The sequence below is a fragment of the Delphinus delphis genome, chromosome 3 (assembly GCF_949987515.2).
Source record: "Delphinus delphis chromosome 3, mDelDel1.2, whole genome shotgun sequence".
Taxonomy (NCBI): domain Eukaryota; kingdom Metazoa; phylum Chordata; class Mammalia; order Artiodactyla; family Delphinidae; genus Delphinus; species Delphinus delphis.
The window spans coordinates 116,742,696-116,757,611 of record NC_082685.1 but is presented as its reverse complement, the minus strand read 5'-3'; the positions used below and the strand labels follow the sequence as shown (position 1 = coordinate 116,757,611).

Genomic DNA, 14,916 nt, shown 5'->3' with positions numbered 1-14,916 from the left:
AGAAATATAAGGGATTTCCTCTTATCCCTTAATTTAATTTATTATTTTTTTCATTTTTTTTTTTTTTTTTTTGTGGTACGTGGGCCTCTTACTGTCGCAGCCTCTCCCGTTGCGGAGCACCAGCTCCGGACGCGCAGGCCCAGCGGCCATGGCTCACGGGCCCAGCCACTCCGCGGCATGTGGGATCCTCCCGGACCGGGGCACGAACCCACATCCCCTGCATCGGCAGGCGGACTCTCATTGCGCCACCAGGGAAGCCCCATTATCCCTTAATTTTAATTTCCTCCTGCTTTACCACGCTCTAGACTGTACTTTCCATGGAATTCCTTCTGCCTCAATTTTCTTAAAAATAAATTGTAGCCCCATCTGAAATCCTTATCGGCATTACCTTGCACTGGGAAAGCACTCTCTTGGTCTTTCTAGTACTGTTCCACTGTTCACATTCACCCTCATGACTTCCTTTCTCAGCGCAGGACAGGCAGTGGCTTACACACACACACTCCATGTTGGGTCTGCTCAGTTAATCTCCACGCCTTAGTCTCTGTGTCAGTAAGATCAAGATGCAAACTGGATTCTTAGCAACACTATAAATTGATAGTAAGGCAAAGGTAAGAAATCTTTTTTCTTCAAAAGCCAATGAGAGGGCATGTGGGTAAGAAGCAGAAATCAATCCTTTGGCAAGGAAAAAAAAAATTGGTTGCTCAATTCCTTTTAAAACTAAAGTGGGACGTATAAAACTCTTTTTAACAAATGTTAAGCATGAATCAGCAGTCAACTTCTCATGCTCACCAGTCACTGAGCAGCCTCTTCCTCTTAGCTGCCATTAGCTGTGCTGTGCTCTTACCTTTATCTTCTGTGCCACCAAACCTCTGCTGCTACTGCAGGGGGAACACCGTGGCTTCTCCCCTTGCCAACCCGGGGCTGGAGTGCGGAGGGGGGTGATGATACCAAAATCGAGCAGCGGTGTTCCCACCCAACACCCTCCCAGCGCTAGTCTCCTGATGCACAGCATCTCAGGGCCTGTCCAAATCTCACTTTTCACCAAACCTCTTCCTGCTCCAGTAGGGAGACAAGAGACTGGCTGTATCTAAGTTCTCATTTGGATAACAGAACACATATCAACCATATGCCTGTCTTACTCTATAAGGTCTAACCTAAAATAAAAGAAAGCCTTCTTTGTAAGAAGAAAAACAAAGAACTAGAAAACTTCAAAAAAGCCTGGGGTAAGAAGCAGGAATAAGCCTAAGCAAAAGGCCTTCACAGTGAGGTTTATCACATTTTTTTGTGGCATGAACTCGTGGGCAGTCTAATGGCACCTTCTCGAATAATGTTTTAAATGCAAACATCAAAAAATCCTTGCGATATGGTCACATGTGCTTCTCCATTAACGTACGAAACAAAACTAGCCAGCAGTAGTTTAATTATAAATGCAATTTCTAAGCAGTGATGAGCATAATTTGTCAAGATAGCTGCAACAAATGTAATGATATATAAAAAAAAAATCAATGATTTTTATTGGTGAGAAAGACACAGATGCTGCTAACAGTACTGTGATCTGTTGCCTATATTCACAATTGAAGGCAATGCTAAATACTGAGAGGTGAGTGAAAATAAAAATGTAATTTTATTCTCATCTAAGTTCCCAGAACCCCCTGAATTCTCTCCACCACCCCGATATATAAAGAAGCTGGAGGCACAGCTTTTCTGGCTGAAGCAGAAGCAGGGGGCTGGTGGCAGGACTGTCTGGCCTCTCCCTCACATCGTATTCCTCCCCAAGCCACGCAGCGGAGGCCCCTGTGAGGAACCAGCTCGAGGGCTTCTTGGAAGACAGTTTGCAAACCACTCATAAAGTGATTTATTAGTCAGCCTGCTGAGAGTATCACTGCAAGAGCATGCCTGTGCCTATTTTCCTAACCTCCCAGCCATATCTATACACAGTTTATGAAGTCCCTGGCTCACGTCCTTCTTACCTTGCTTTATTTATTTTTATTTGTTTCTTTTATTCTCTTATTTTAATGTTTTATTTTGTTACAGCCCAACAGTTCTTAGCAGGCTTTGCTCTCTTATTTCCTAGCTTTCACATTTTGTTTATTTTACTTCAATTTAGCCTTTTTACTGTTGTAATCCCTTTTACTCTCGGTTTGTTGTAGAGTATTATCAGGTTTTTTAAAAACATTTCTTTATTGTCGACCTATATCGTTCCTGGTATTAACTGACTTAATCATCTTTAGTTCACATTATTCTTTTGTTTAAAGCATCACTTCCCTTTCCTTGGTGTTTCCATTTTTTATTTGTAAGTGGCAGGGCAGAAGTTGATCAAAAGGTTGTGGGCCCCCAGAGAGGAGCCCAGAGCCCAAAGAGGCATGGTTCAGCATTTTTTCTCCCTCCTGCTATCTAAACAGCAGCCTCTCTTTAACTCTCCTTAAAACATCCCTGGGACTCTTTAATGTTGATGCCCCCAAACTTTTAAACCTGTGTACTTCAGGATTCAAAGGCTGAGAGTCTTTCCTGGAATGAGAGGAGGATAAGACACTGGCACATGCCAGAAGCACCCTGAACTGCTTACTTGCTCACCTGACTCAACGGTAGGTGCCCAACTAGCTCTCCACTGATCACCCCAGGTTTCCAAACTTCTTTGGCTCTAACAGCCTTTACATAATCACTGGGGAGATCTGATCACTAGAAGATGAGAGGATGTGGTGATTACATTCTGCTTGCAGAGCCTGGTCTCTACAGACTGAGGCAGGGAAAGATTTGTGCCACTGACAGAGGTGGCAGCCAAAGTCCTGTTGTGGGCCTTCCCCTCAAAGACAGTACTGCCTGGGGAATGAGAAATTCTCCAGGCAGGCCAGGAAGAAGCTATTAGTTGCAGGATTAATGAATTGCTCCTATATTTCCGTATCTTACACCTGTGATTGTAAGTTTACCCTGAGATATCTAAAGTCATCCCAGGTGGAAATGTTAGGCATGGCAACCATGAACGCTGAAGACCTAACTGGTGGAAATCCCAGAGGCCCTCGGTGTCCTCAGGATTAACATTCTTGATTTCAATTAAAGCAGGGAAACCCCAAGAGTTCATAACTTAACCTGCAATTCTGCTGAGGCATTACTATGTTTTGTATATCCTCTAAGGCTGGAAAGCAGGAGTTGATGCTTAGCTGATGCACGAATACTGGCCAGCCTCCATCATCTACACCTGATGCAGCTTTACTGTGCTGTATTTGGTCTCACACACATACAACAGTAATCTCATGAAGTCATAAAAACATTTTTTTCTTAAAAAAAAAAAAAAATCTCAGAAAAAGAGAGCTAATTTTCTTGGCAATGGGAGGAGAAAGAACGGAAATAAAACAGTGATAAGTCATGGTTAGAACACTAGTTTTGATTAAGCAAAGGATGGGGAATGTCAAATTAAACAACGCCTCAGATTTAAGATGGACAAGAGTCTTCTATATGACCAATATAAAAACAGGGAGATTTTATGAAGCTTTCAATAAGACTCCAGGCATCACAAAACTGGACATGATATGAAGAATTAATCACAGAATGTCTTTCTGTAGGACTTAAAATTTCTCAGTTAAACTTCAATGCGTGAAGACAGGGAGAGTGTCTAACTTATTCATCACTATATGCCCAGCACCTTGGACAAATTCTGGGCACACAATGGGTGCTCAGTAAATACATGCTGAATATTGAATTGCTGAAATCAATTATATGCTACAGAGGTACAAGTAAATTTGGGACATATTTCTTCTAAGACTATAGCACTGTGTCCTACAGGATGGAATTCTAAAAAATAGTTCCTATTTATAAATTGGAACTATTTTCTGCATTTTCCCATGAACAAAGCAAACAAAGGTGCCAGCCCAAATACACCTTTCACCACTGGCAAAAATAACTACCAAAGGAGCCTTACAGTGCCAAAGAACCACTAAAGGAAGGCAGGGCTTGCTCCCATCAAGGAATCCGTTTATGTTTATCTTAATGAAGGGTAGGAGGGCACTTGCAATTATGATTTCAGCACCTAGAATTTAAACTTCAGACACTGTTAAAGACAATCTTAGATTTAAAATAATTTTTTTTTAAGGTTTGGAATCTTATCTACTTGAGATTTGTATTTAAACAGAAAACACCAAAACGGTGGTAGAATCTACCCAATTCAGGAAGAAAAAAAAGAAGCCTTATTACTAGTTTGCAATATCACATGCAAGAAAATTGGATATGTTTTCCCTAATATAAAGAAAGCTTTAAAAAAAATATACCCAGATGTAAATAACTGAAAACTCTCTTGATCAAATCAAAGTTAAGGGACTTCCCTAGTGGCGCAGTGGATAAGACTCCACGCTCCCAGGGCAGGGGGCCCGGGTTCGATCCCTGGTCAGGGAACTAGATCCCACATGCATGCCGCAACTAAGAGTTCGCATGCCGCAACTAAGGAGCTCACGTGAACAACTAAGGAGCTGGTGAGTCACAACTAAAGAGCCTGCCTGCAGCAGCTAAGGAGCTGGCAAGCCGCAATTAAGGAGTCCACCAGCCGCAACTAAGGAGCTCACCTGCCGCAACTAAATAAATAAATAAATATTTTTTAAAAAACCAAAGATCAAATGGGAAATTCTAATACAATGTTTACTGGAAACATTTTAAATTTTAGCCTGAGTCTTTTTTTACAGCCTAGGAATTGGAACAAATCATAAATCTGATTTTTAAAATCACAATAATGAATCACAATAAAAAGTTAGTTGTAAAAAAAAAAAAGCTAGTTGTAAGGTATCATTTTGACAGGTCAACTATAAGAATAAATCATAATTTATTTGATCAATCCTTTATTTAATGAACTTTAGGTTATTCCAGTTTTTACTGCTATAGACGGTGCTGTACTGAACATACTTCTTTGTACACAGGGGAGAGTGTAGCTGTAGGTCAGTGGGATTGTTCCCAGTTGTGAGAAAGAATGAAGTAAAGGTAGTAATGTAGAAAAAGTGTTAATTGAAAATAGAAGCTGAATAGTACTTAAAGAGTGCATTTCCACCTAAATAAAAAAGGGAGGAAAAAGATAAACAGACATATATTTTTTTCTCCTATCAGACTAACAAAAATCCAGAAGTGTGAAAATACCTCTGTTGGCCAAGCTGTAGAAACAGGCCTCTTTCATACACTGCTGGTGGGAATGTAAATTGGTAAGACCCCAATGGAAAGCGATTTGGCAACAGCTATTGAAATTAAATATGTATATATATATATACATGTGTATCATTACATTTACATATGTATTAAATATACATACTTATGAGAACTATGTGCAAAATTACCTATGTAAAAGGTTATTAATTATTGCATTGTGCATCATACAAAAAGAGAGCACAAACAACCTAAAGGCCCTACAATAGGGAACTGGTTTAAATAATATATTCATAGTATGGAATGTGACAGTTATAAAAAATGTCTAATCTCTCTATACACTGATATGGAAAGATCTCCAAAGCACAAAGTTAAAAAGCAAGGAGTTGGGGGCTTCCCTGGTGGTGCAGTGGTTGAGAGTCCGCCTGCCGATGCAGGGGCACGGGTTCGTGCCCCGGTCCGGGAAGATCCCACATGCCGCGGAGCGGCTGGGCCCGTGAGCCATGGCCGCTGAGCCTGCGCGTCCGGAGCCTGTGCTCCGCAACGGGAGAGGCCACAACAGTGAGAGGCCCGCGTACCGCAAAAAAAAAAAAAAAAAGCAAGGAGCTGAACATTATATACAGTACTTACCACCTTTTGTGTTAAAAAAGGATGTGAAACGAGAATATATAGTCAAATGAAATGGAGAACTTACTTGTACAGGTAATACTCTGCATGGTCTATCTCTTCTCGAGATGAAATGTTGTCCACAAACTAAAAGACAAAAAAAGAAACCTTTGGTTGAATATAAATTATGCCATATATTGAGCCTAAGTCACACACTGACCTTAAAAATAAAACACACATTTTATTAGAACAGTGTTCATGTAGTGTGGCTCCATCCTCAAAACCACTCTATGTTAATGCCAACAAATAGTCTACAACGGCCTCTCTTTTTCTATACGTAGAACAACCTTGGTTAGAAAAACTGTTTAAAAACTAAACGTTAACCTTGCTCAGAACAAGAGAGAGCTCCTCTTAGTGTATTTATAATTAGTCACTGGTATTTCCCATTAACTTTAAACCCTGATATTTTCTCTATGTTCCAAACTCCAAATACATGGGAACACATAGTTGAAAGGATGAAGACTCTAATGGCTGAAAAAACATGGCCCAAGAGAGGAAAAGTCTAAATTCAGAGAACTCAGTCTTATAACCATTTTTCCTATCTGATTTGGTTCTGCTACAGACCAGTCAACCTGGGATTCTTCTACCAGCAAAGTCTCTCCTCGAACCACAAACTCCTTCAGTGTGCTCAACTCTAAACCAGAGAAACAAACAGAAAAGACTCTTCTAAGGAGGAATTCTACTCTAAAGTAAAGACTCAGAGGAAAAAGGGTGAAGTAGGAGATAATGGATGTAGTGAATATAATTAAAACCTCGGGAGGAAGGAGAGAAAAGTAAAGAGGGGGAGACTTAATGGATCTCCCCCTTTTTAGGACTTACAGACTTGATTTAGAAATCTCATTAAGGGGCAGATAAAATATGGTTCCAACACAGGACCTGAAGTTGAGAACTAGCTCTCCTGACTGCATGCTGTGTGGCATAAACAGACGGCACAGCCCCTCTGGAACTTAGTTGCTCCATCTGCATAAACAGAATAAAGGCACCTGCACTGAAGAGGACGAGGCTCCAACGAGAAAGTGTACATGAAAGCTCTTTAAACTCTGAAGCACCGCCTAAACAAACACCAGGCATTATGGCATACAGAGATTTTATACATCATGTAAGGGATGAACCAGTGGTCTTTCAGTTCCCCTCCAATATGAAAATGATAAGTCTATAAAATTTAGGTTATAACCTAGCTAAACGGTTCCCCTACTAAAAGGAAAATATCAAGGAGCAGAAAGAAAGGACTCAAGACTAAAAAGGATGATGGTTTCTCTACTTTTCTTCTCCTAGATTTAAGTCTCTTGAATTTTATGGTGCCATTAATTTGTACAAAGAGTTTTCACATCTAAGATCTCAATTTAGCGTCACATCAGCCCTATGAGGAAAATACTACTGTCCCCATACTGAATATGAGGAAATTGAGAGGGGCCCACTTGCCCAATGTCATAAAGCAAATTCATTAAGACAAGATAAGATCTATTTAAGGGAGGCAACAGAAAAGAACTTCAATGTCACAGAGATCTGGGTTTGAAGCCCAATTTTTCCACCTATGACCTGTGTGAACTTGGGAAAGTCATCAAGCTTTCTGAGTCTTACATGCAAAATGGAGATAACAATGCTTACCTCATACAGCCGCTATGAGAAGAGCAAGATAATGTAAGTTAAGAAACTAGTACAACAGCTGGCATAGAAGGTGATCAGTAATGGTTACTCTCAAGTCCAATTCCTGACTCCTAGCCTAATATTATTCTCCCATCCATTGCTCTGTAGCAGTTTAACATTAACATTAATATCCATTCTTTTATAGACTTTCTCAACTACCAAAATTACTTCCAACATTAACAAGTAAATACTATCACTTTGAAGGATATATCAACTTAAAAAAAAAATCATGATACCAAATCCTGGAAAAATTAAAATAAACCAGATACACAACAGTAATCACTGACACTGGAGTCTGATAAATTTATTACCTTTTATTTTAGTCAAAGAAATTTGCTACTTCATCATAAAATATCTATTAGCAACTACAAAAACATACCATACTCTGGGAAAATATATCCTATGAAAGATAGACTTTATTTACAGAGCCTCATGTATATAAAGTGGCTTTCTTGCCTTCTTTCTCTTTCTTTATATTTAAGTTTTCTTACCCGTGATATTGTTAAAGAACTAACAGGCAGCTTTCTCTCATATGTTTTATCCATTAAAGATGCCAGATCAGCTGTGAAGACAAAGAAGAAAAAAGAACCTTGTTAAATATACATATTTCTTAAGAAAAATCTAACAGATACAACTCCTGCCAGATGGTTGTCAACATTATGAAGTCAGTATTAAAACAGATGCTCTTTCTTGCTCTTTTTTGAAATTATTTTTATATAAATTAAAGAGGATAGAGAAATATTAGTATAATTTTTTAAGTATTTACTTGATTGAAGAAAGGATTATTTTTAAAGTCCTAGCATAGATTTAGCTTTAAAAAAATGGATCAGTAAAATATCTCTGGAAGGAGATACAAGAAAGTGTTATTATTGACAGACTCCAGGCAAAGGAGGGCCAAGATGGTAGGGGGGCAAGAAAAGGAAACTCTTCATTGCTTACACATTTACTCCTTTTGCATTTTGAACCAGGTAAATATATTAGCTGTTCAAAAATGTTTTAAGCTGGAACTTATTAAATTACTTTTATACATTCCCTGAACGAATCACAGGGGCCAGGCATTCTGCTTATAATTAATGATTTTCAGCCTGAAATATTCCTATTCTGATTCCTTTTACCAGAACATCCATACAAATACTTGGTATTCCTGAGATTACACTGCCATCTCAGAGTCTAAAAAGACCTGGAATAACAGGCAACATACTCTTCAAAATAATTATTTCATACCTTCTCATTGCTTCTAGAACTTAAAATGTGTGTCTTTCCCCTTCTCCGCTCACTCTCACTCTCAGCTCATGATTTTGTGTCTTATCTCCCTAAGCATAAAACAGAAGCAATCATGGGAACTTTATCCTCCTACCATCAGGTCTACCAGGCTACCAGCATCTGTATCCATATACCCTGCCTCCTATTTTTTTTTAAACAAAGGATGAACTTTATTAAACAAACAAAAAACAAAAATGACAAAAATTTCCTTTGACCTCCTATCGCTCTCCAGCTACTTCTCCTTTGCTCTGCTCCCGTCAGCAGCGAGACGCCACAACAGAGTCATCCCCAATACAACTGTCACCACTTCTTTAGTTCCATCCTCCCTTGAACTGACTCAAATCACATTTTGGTTTCCATCACTCTACTGACACCAAAGACCACCTCTACTTTGTTAAATCCAGTAGTTAATTCTTCATCCTCATCTTACCTCACCTCTCACTAACAATTAATATAGTTGAGCATTCCGTTCTTCATGAAATGCTCTTTTCTCTCTTTCTTGGGTTCCTTTGTAGGATCTCCTCTTCTTGACTTCTTGATGTTGATGTGCCCTAAGTCTGAGGAGCAGACTCTTCACCATCTGCTCGGTCTCTGGGTATCTCATTCTCTCCCTCCCATAGCTTTAATCATCATCTACAGACTACTGACTCCACACATATATGCCTACCCTGACTTCCTGTGACTCCAAACTTGTATTTCCAACTACATGGGTGACATCTCTATGTGGGTGTCTAATAGGTCTCTTAACATTACATGTCCTCTTAATTCTCCAACCTTCCACTCCAAACCTGCTTTCTCCAAACCTTTCCCAGCTCAGTAAATGGCCCCTACGTTAACTGGCTTACTCAGGCCAAAAACTAAGGTGCCATCCCTGATCCCATTCTTTCTCACTCTCTGTAACCATATGTCAGCAAATCATATACGCTCTAGATCTGAAATATAAATATATATATATATATATATATATATATATATATAAATCAGATCCTGTCATTTTCTTTTCTCAACCAGCCAATAGCTACCTATCACACTTGGAATTAAATCCAAAATATTTTCTATGATCTATAAATGCCTATATACGCTGGTCTGTGTTTGGCTTTTTGTTCTCTTTTACACTTAGAAGTAAAAACCATGAAGGCAAGGACTTAATTCACTGATATATTCTCAGTTCCTAGAAAAGTTCTATAAAAGGCACTCAATAAATATCTAAAGAAATAAATAAAAGGAATAAAGCAAGGGAGGGAGAGAGAGAGGGGAGAAAGAGAGGGAGGAAGGAAAAAGAAATGCAGTTATCTCTTGGCGTCCACATGGGATTGGTTCCAGGACCCACTGTGGATACCAAAATCCACAGATGCTCAAGTTCCATAGCTGGCTCTCCGCATCTGCGGATTCAACCAACTGCATCATGTAGTGCTGTGTGGAAAAAAATCCACATATAAGTGGACCCACAAAGATCAAATCCATATTGTTCATGGGTCAACTCTAACTGCAGTTCCAAGTTTTTTTTTTACTCCCTGGTGGAAGAAATTAGTATTAAGCAAAACGGCAACAGGTAATCAATTGACAAGTATTTGTTAAAGACCTATTGCTGTGCATTTAACCGATATTTTTCTCTTTTCTTTCCCTGGGATAATGCTCTCAATGACTCAGTAGCTACCAGGGGAAAGGAACTTTGCAAAACCACTAAAACCTGATATGATGTAAAAGTAATTACTTTTCTTATGACTATCTTATGACTATCTTTTCTTATGACAACCCCTTAAAGGGGTTGGTACCACGTGAGTTAAAAATTTTAAAACACAAATACACATATACAAAGAAGTCCCTAAAACCTCTTTATACTAAGGCAAATTAATATTGTTAAATCTAACTGCTCACAGAATGATATTAAACAGCATTCCCATGATACCAAATCTTTATGATCTCTTCATAATAGAGGCTCTTGTGTTGAGATGACAGGCAATATAAAGAATCAACTAACCCTTTACTCAAAATTTAAATTTTAACTAAAAAATGCAGGATCAGGATCTACTGGCCTAATTAAAATGACCTCCATTTCCTCATGGGTTTCATATAGTACACAGCATATAACAAAACAATGGATTGAGCGGGCTTCTGTAGTGTGATAAGTCAAGATTCCATTTTAATTTTCTACACCAAGATATCCTCAGTCAAGTAAAATCGGCTGGGGCCTCAAAAAAGGCAACAGCTGCACAGCCAGCAACTGATGAATAATATTTGCATATTATAAGTCAGAGAAAGGTTTGCTGCTAAATATAATATGCAACCAATCACCTCACATGACAGCACTAGTGTGATGAATGAGGCAGAAAACTGCGCGGAGCAGGGATGGCCATGAAAGCTGGGGCAGCTGCAGCCTGCAGAGGGCCAGTGCCACAGGCTTCTGGACCATGGTTTCAACAGTCAAAATCACTCTTCGTGTTTCAGTGAGGGGCCAGCAGATGCCCAGGTTTTATTCAAAGGGATGTGCCAAAGAAGATGCTTTCTTGCCTGTCACTCAGCTCCTCGGGAATATACGTTGCAGCGGATGGTTGTGGTCAACAAAGACTGTAAAGGAAAATGGGTCTGAAATTTGAATTCTTCATTGAATTCTTCATTAACAAAACTTAAAGCTGTATAGACAATGCGGAAGTATGTCCAGAAAATGAAATGTATACTAGTATAAAAATGTTTTTGTTTGAAGAAAACAATACCATTGATAATCTAAGGACATAAAGGATTTTCCTGAGGACCCTGCACTATTCGAAGTATAGGAGTGTAATCCTGGTTAAGGATCTGAACCCCTAAGAGGCTTTAAGACTTTAAAACGTCAGATTCCTAGGCTTCACACCCAGAGGGCGATTCTAATTCCATAGGTTTGAAGTGAGACCACAGAAACACAAATTTTTTAAAAAAAGCCCCAGGAGATTGTGATGTAGCCTGGCAAGCACTCGAGTGAGTTAGTTTGAGAACTACCAGAGGGAACACAAAAAGGATGTTGCTCCTAAGTTCGAAGATGATATTAAACTGAATTCCACCTCAGCAATAAGGTGGACTAAATAGCCTTTAAAAAATTCCCCCTACTATAAAAACAAAACACCTAAATAAAACGTTAAAAAAAAATTTCAAATATATGACTGAGCTTTCAAGAAGATAGATGTAATTGTCAGCGGCTAAAGGCAGGATGGGAGCACAAACCTTGAGTGTTTAAGGGACTACTAAGGGAAGCAGTCACCTGAGAGCATCCGCAGGTCCGCAGGGAAACAGAGCTGTGGTTTTAATGACTTACAGGGAACGGAGGATAGAACCAAGGCCTCTGTAAGATAGGAAGCTGTTTCAGAGATCCTAGGTAAAGCCAGAGCTGCCTAAGGCTACACCTGCAGTGAAGGTGAACTAGAAAGTAATGCACCCTGCAAAGGGAAAACAGCAAGGACATCGTACCCTGAGGATTCTAAACCACAAAGTCAGCCTTCACACCTCTGAGGCCCTAATTATACTTCCTATGTCATACAAGATACACCAACTTGAGAACTGTTTTAAGTGGTTTAAAGAGTTGATTTTACGATATAAAATTGTAGAAAATACATACTAATCTATGATGACAGAAAATATCAGAGGTTTCCTGGGAATGTGGAAGGTGGGCAGGAAGAAGAGGAAAGGACTACAAAGAAGTAGGAGAACATGTGGGGGGTGGGTGACAGATATGCTTATTATCTTGATTGTAGTAATGATTTCATGGACATATACACACGTACATATGTCAAGACTTGTCAAATTGTACACTTTAAATATGTGCAGTGTATTCTATGTAAATAATACGTCAAGAAAGCTGTAAAAAAGAAATTCGATGAGTAAGTTAAAGAGCAGGTAAGACACAGGTGAGGTGAGAATTAGCAACCTGAAAGATCCAAAGGAAATTACAAGAAACTAGAAGACTCTGCAGCAAAGACAGATAAAAATGAAAGTATAAAAAAGGAGTTAAGAGATATAGAAAATAGAATAGTAAGGTCTAAAATACATTTAATTGAATCTCCCAAAGAAGTTAATAAAGAGAATGGGGAGAGGTAATAGATGATGAGCTAATTGCTAAGCATTTTTTAGAACTGATAAAAAATATCCATTTTCAGATTCAGGAAACACAAAAAATCTCGTCCATTAAGTAAAATTAAGCCCACACCATGATACATTACACTTAAACTGAAGAATAAGAGGACTTTAAAAGTAGCCAGAAAGTACAGACAGATTACTTACAAAGGAAAAACAACTATACCAACAGGTGTTTTCTCACTAGAAACAACAGAAGACAGTAGAATAACATGCTGGGAGTAAATACAATCAAAATAGAATTACGTATCTAGCAAAATTATCTTTTAAGATTAACGGAAAAATAAAGACACTTAAAAACTGAAAGAATTTATTAGCAACAAATACTCACTAAAGGAACTTTTTACAAGTTGTGTTTTTTAGAAGACGTGTTTTTGGAAGAAGGAAGATGATCCTTTAAAGAAGACTTGAAATGCTAGAAAGAATGGCAAGTAAATAAAATTAATTTAATTTGGGGGGAAGTTGTATAAAATAATAATGTCTTATGTGTGTACGTGTGTTTTAAAGGATAAAACTTTAATGTTAGACAATAACACATGGTTGGGGGTTATGTGACTGGACTAAAGGACAGCAGCGTGTGAATACCACTAGAATTTAAGGTAAATATGCATGCTAGAAGTTATGCAGCAACCATCTAAACGATGTAGATTTAGAATGGTAAAACCCACCATTCTGAAAGAGTAGAAATAGAGGATACAATTTCTAGAGGGGGAGGAAATGTAAAAAACAAAAACACCACAACCATCCAAAAGAAGATACAAAAGAAAGAATAAAGAAAGATGGGACAAATCACTAACTATGGTAGAAACAAATCCAAATAAATCAACAATCATAAAATGACACTAAATAAACTTTCCAGTTACAAAGACAAAGATTGCCAGATTGGTTTTAAAAATACATAATCCAGCTATATAAATCATATGAACACATGAAGAGTTGAAAATAACTATGAAAAATGTACTAAGCAAAAAGTAGCCTAAAGAAAGCTGGTATAGCTATATTAATATCAGACACAATAGATTTAAAGCAAAAAGAATTCATTTTTCAGATTAGGTGGGTCATTACATAATGACCAAAAATTCATTTTTCCAGGAAGATAATTGGTGTGCACCAAAGTAACACAGCTTCAAAGTATATAAAATTCTGAGAAAGAAAATGATAATCTCCTCAATGATCACAAAATCTATAGTAGAGATGTGCTAGGAAAGAAACCTCTTATAAAGGAGGGTGGTCTCTGGGTCAAAGTTATGATGAGGAAGTTCTCTGAAGGAACGATGGATCCTCTGTTGAACCCTGGGAGCTTTAGGTGAGAAATTATTAGATGGTTTCAGTTTTTCATGATTTCTATGTAACTGTACATCACTGTTACCCATTCAGTAAACACTAAGTTCTTTCTGGGCATGTGTGTACCTCACCTAATTTATGTAATTCTTTAAGGACTAGATACAAGTTATTACTGTACTTCCTAGAAGAAGTGATCTGGAAAACACAGGCTAAAACTCTGTTTTTGTTTCAGGGATAGATGACCTATAACATGTATGGAAATAATAGAAGGAATTAGGAAAAATTAACCTAAGAACCCTTTGAATATAGATATTTAGCTTTCCTTCTATTTGTCTTTCTGTCACCAGAAGCTTTAAAATAATAAAGAAAAAAATGTGAAGGCAAGCTTCATATACATATATACTAAGACTAAAGGAGGAGGATGTGCACAGGCCAGACCCATCTCTAGAACTGCCAGCAGACAGTAAATATGAAGCCCAGTGAATGAATACATGTCACAGACATGCAAATAGGAAAGCAGGCCTCAGAAAATCTCCATCAAGCTTCAAGAGCAGGATTTGAAAAACTACTGCAACAAGCCAAAGGCCTCCACAGCTGAAATGACACAGTAAAACTAAACCTCAGCTAATAAGTGTCCAGCTAATGAAAGATGACCACAGTGCTCAGTTTCAACCTCAATGCAAAAAAAAAAAAAAAAAAGAAACAAAAAAGCAGTAACTAAAACTGAAAGGTATCTCTTACTTTATGATTATTTATAAAATGAAAAATCAGAAATAGAATATTTAATTCAGTAGGGCTCAGGAACTAATTTAGTTCAAGTCACCTAGTCCCTTG

At 38.2% G+C, this 14,916-nt stretch overlaps 1 protein-coding gene across 2 annotated transcripts in view; it reads right to left on the bottom strand.

The window, feature by feature from the left end:
* Window positions 1–14,916, bottom strand: part of MRPS27 (mitochondrial ribosomal protein S27) — a 100,437-nt gene that overhangs the window by 66,571 nt on the left and 18,950 nt on the right. For both annotated transcript variants that reach the window (XM_060009334.1, XM_060009333.1), the window contains exons 4-5: window positions 7,923–7,993; window positions 5,813–5,871 (exon numbers count right to left, since the gene is read on the bottom strand). In XM_060009334.1, the coding sequence (XP_059865317.1) occupies window positions 5,813–5,871; window positions 7,923–7,993 (130 nt within the window). The remainder of the gene's footprint in view (window positions 1–5,812; window positions 5,872–7,922; window positions 7,994–14,916) is intronic.